Below are 3,762 nucleotides of genomic sequence, written 5' to 3' on the forward strand. Positions count from 1 at the left end.
CAGCAGGCAGTGTGTGTGTGTGTGTGTGTGGGCAGGTAAGATTCGCTTGAGTCACGCTGACGCGTTGCCCACCATATGGATGGCACAAGCGTCTTCACAGTCGCAGGTCGGTCCGACGCAGCGCCATCCAGGGCCCGACCACCGACATCGGAAGCGACGCGCCGCTCTGACCTCCCCTAAGCCTTAGGTGCTTGGCCCCGTCACTACCGCAGGCAGTCCAGCATTGGCAGGCGGATAGTGGGGGCAGGGGGCTCCGTGACTTCCTGAATCACAGAGAGTGTGCAGGTCGGGGCGCACTGGACCCTGTGATACTACGCGCTTAGGTGTTCCTCCCGTTATCAGGGTAGGCGGATGTGAGTGAAAAAGAAGAGATGGCATGTTCGGAAAAAAGCATCCGAAGGAAACGGGCTTACACAGCTAGAAAAAGCAGAAACGAGAAAAGTACAGTTCGTCGTGACGGCGGCGCCCAAGGGAGACGGTAAAGCGTACTTGTCGTTAGGCAGAAGGCGACACGGAAGGTGGGAGTTCCTCGTCCTCAAGCAGTTCGTTGACCTGCACAACGCGGACATCCTCATGTTCGAGCATACCATCTGAAATCAGTGGTTGCATCACTTCCATCTCGTCCACCAACGTCGCGTATTCGGCGTTATCGTCGACTTCGTCACCCTCTTGGCTGGAGTTCTCACGGGAATCTTCGCTCTCGTGAAGCGACCGCCCTGCAGTAACAGCTCCATGCTCGCCGGGCCTTTGTAGCGGAGAGCCTTCCGAGAGGGTGAAGATGGTGTTCTGAACTACTCCAGAAATGGGGTTTATAGCAGTCGCGATGGCCGCAGTGGCGAAGGAGCTGTAAAGGAGAGACTCGCGTTCCTGGACGTCGCCAGTGACGGAGCCAAAGAAGCTGTAGCGTGACCGCACCGATCCCCGTCCCGAGTCGGCTCCGGAGCGCCGCTCACCGCCACTGTCGCCCTCCATATCCGATGAGCTACCGTGTTCCTCCACGTCTACTCCGTCGCCGCCGTCGTCGGACGGAATGTACACGAAGGCTGCGAGGTAGGCGCCAATCGCTAAGGGAATGACGCTCAGGAGAAACACTAGGTAGTGGTTGAACGGAAACGGGCGCGGTGCCGAGATGGACCACGCGAAGAGCGGGGCAAAGATGAAAGGCACGGCGCAACGAACCACGCATCCTGTAGACTGCTGAATGCCAAACATGATGGCCACCTTGCCTTGCGGTGCCGTCAGTGACACGAACAGCATGATGAGTGCAAAGTTCCAGCTCTCCACCACCTTGCGCAGCATGCCCATCGCCATTGTAAACCAGAACCTACTTGTCGTGCCGAACGCAGTCGCAGTCGGCACCACGGCTGTGAAAAAGGCGTATATGAGCTGAGACGCAATCCAGAACCGAATTGGCCCCCCCGAATACTTGATCACCGAAGCAAAGACGATGTTGGCGAGCACTGTAGGAGCGCCGTTCACCAACAACAGGATCGCCATCTGGTACGGTGACAGCTGCAGGCCGCCGTTCCGAGACTCTGCGGCCATCCAGAGCGGGAAAATCTCCGTGAACATCATGTCGGATGTGCAGATGAGCATCGAGATGAAGCAGACACGCCGCAGCAATGGGTTCAGAAAGGCTTCCTTGAAGCCGAAGTGGGTATGCGGTTCAGGACCGCAGGTACCCACCGGGCGGGCAGCTGCGCTCGGCGACTTCTCGGGTCCAGCTCCGTTGGGCTCAGTGTGGTCGTCCGCGTATATGACTGTCACCTCGGTGGCCTTGTTGCACGGAAGCCGCGGCTGCACCAACCTCAGCACGGGGCCAAGGATTTTTACAACAGAGTGCGGCAGCACTTCTCGTAGAGGCCGAGCACTCTTGTTGCTCTCCCGTAGGAACACAACACTGATTACTACGGCAAACAAGTTGTACGTTGCCACAACAGCACCGGGAAGAAAGGCGGGATGCCTGCCCATGAAGCTAGTTGGAGATACGTGCAGGAAGGCAAGCTTTGGACTCGAAGCGGGATTGTAGAGAAAGCCACCGATAGCTGGGCCGAACAGCGTTCCCACACCCCACGTGAGACTGACCAGCGCCAAGCCCTTTGCACGGTTCGTCGTATCCGTCAACTCACTGATCATCGTTTTGGCTACGATCGAGCAGCCGGCCAACAATCCATGCAAAAAGCGCCAGAAGCACAACATCCACAAGCTGCCGCTGAGTCCCACAAAAAACATGCAAACAGCACAACAGAACACACCAATGCTGATGGCTAGTTTACGGCCGACCTTGTTACTGAACGCTCCCCATATTTTGCCACTCAGGACTTGCCCGAGCATGAAGAGGCTGACAGGAAAGCCTGAAGCATAGCCAGAGCTGTCTATGTCCCAGCCCTTAATATACGCAATAAAGGAAGGCACAAACGGAATTAGTACACTCCAGCAAACGCTCTCCGTAAGCAGGACGACGCACAGAATAAACAGCTGACCCCATGGGAGCGGTGTGTCCTCGACATGATCATGACTGTCCCCTGACCCCTCACATGGCGCCGCCGAGGATTGCGTTGTGACAGAAGTGCCTCCCCCCCGCTGGGTCATTTGCCGCTGTTGTTATTGTTGTTTTTCTGTGGACAATACAGGCAAAGGGTGGGAGCCAGAAGCAAAGGAAGGATGTGCGCACACAAGGAGATAGCGCAGCTGCACCGCAACTGCAGAGCAACACACACACACACACGCTCCAGGCTGGCTCATTCGATTAGTGGCAGAGCCCCCTTAGAAGCGGCGTGGGGCGATGAAAGTGAGACCTATAGGTAGGGGGACGGCAGAAAACACACAAGCTAGACACTTGTGCCCGCGCAGGGGGCTAGCACAGCAGCCGCCACGCACTTTTGCCCGGATACCGCAGTTTCGTTCGTGCTCTCTCCGGCGAGCTACGTAAAGCAGAACAGGAGTGCCACTTATGGGGAGAAGGGGGTGGGGTGGCGACCGAGGAGAGGCCATGACGGGTCTTCACTGTTCGTGTGTGTGTGCCACTCGCCCTTTACTATAGTGCTTGTCCAATTCGTTTGCTGTGAATCCTTCCACGCCACCCGCCCATTCTGCGCGTGCATGAAACGACACGTGCGGGGCAGGTGAGCGGCCACTGAGAACACAGGGAGAAGCACGAAAAGCACACAAGCAAAAAGAAACACCTTACAGACGCTTTCGAGGCCACGCCTGCTCCGCGTATGTCCCCGCATCTCATTGGTGCATGTGGCTCTCGATCTTCTCGCAAGTGCGCTCACTCCCCCCACCCCTACCGAAAAAAAAATCAAAGCAACACCCGTGAGAGACGGCACGGAGCTCCTCAGCTCCCGCATGATGCGACAGCAAACAGAACAAGAAACACACAGACCGTCACAGACGCCCCTACACCAAAGCCCAGTTTCCCTCCTGGAGCACTTTCCGCCCCTTTCGAGCTACTCCACAAACGTAAACGCACACATAACCACAGCTCACCCACCTCTGCGGCACCACGGCTACACTCTGGTCGTCTAGGGCGCACCGCCCTCTGCCGCGAAATCGAGCCGCGCGCCTCGTGCGCCAGACGGGCCTCCGCTGGGGCGCATGCCTCGATCCAAGCAGGGTCGCCTGCAGCGTCCTGCGCTCCAGGGCAGTGGCGACGGCGTCTCTGTCGCCCGCGTAACAGGGGGCGGCCACCGCGCACGCCGCACGAGCTCGAGGAGGAGGCGGGCCAGCCTCGGGGCAGGGCCCTCTGAGGCCCGGCCT

At 58.2% G+C, this 3,762-nt stretch overlaps 1 protein-coding gene across 1 annotated transcript; it reads right to left on the reverse strand.

Annotated features, from left to right (window-relative positions):
- Positions 1 to 495: 495 nt before the first annotated feature.
- LDBPK_352830 (transporter-like protein) lies at positions 496 to 2,592 on the reverse strand (the record flags this gene model as incomplete). The annotated part of the gene is made up of 1 exon (XM_003864814.1): positions 496 to 2,592. One exon carries the CDS (start codon positions 2,590 to 2,592, stop codon positions 496 to 498), a length of 2,097 nt encoding a protein of 698 aa, XP_003864862.1.
- Between the last annotated feature and the right edge of the window lie 1,170 nt (positions 2,593 to 3,762).

Source organism: Leishmania donovani, chromosome 35 (assembly GCF_000227135.1).
Source record: "Leishmania donovani BPK282A1 complete genome, chromosome 35".
In the NCBI taxonomy this organism is placed as follows: domain Eukaryota; phylum Euglenozoa; class Kinetoplastea; order Trypanosomatida; family Trypanosomatidae; genus Leishmania; species Leishmania donovani.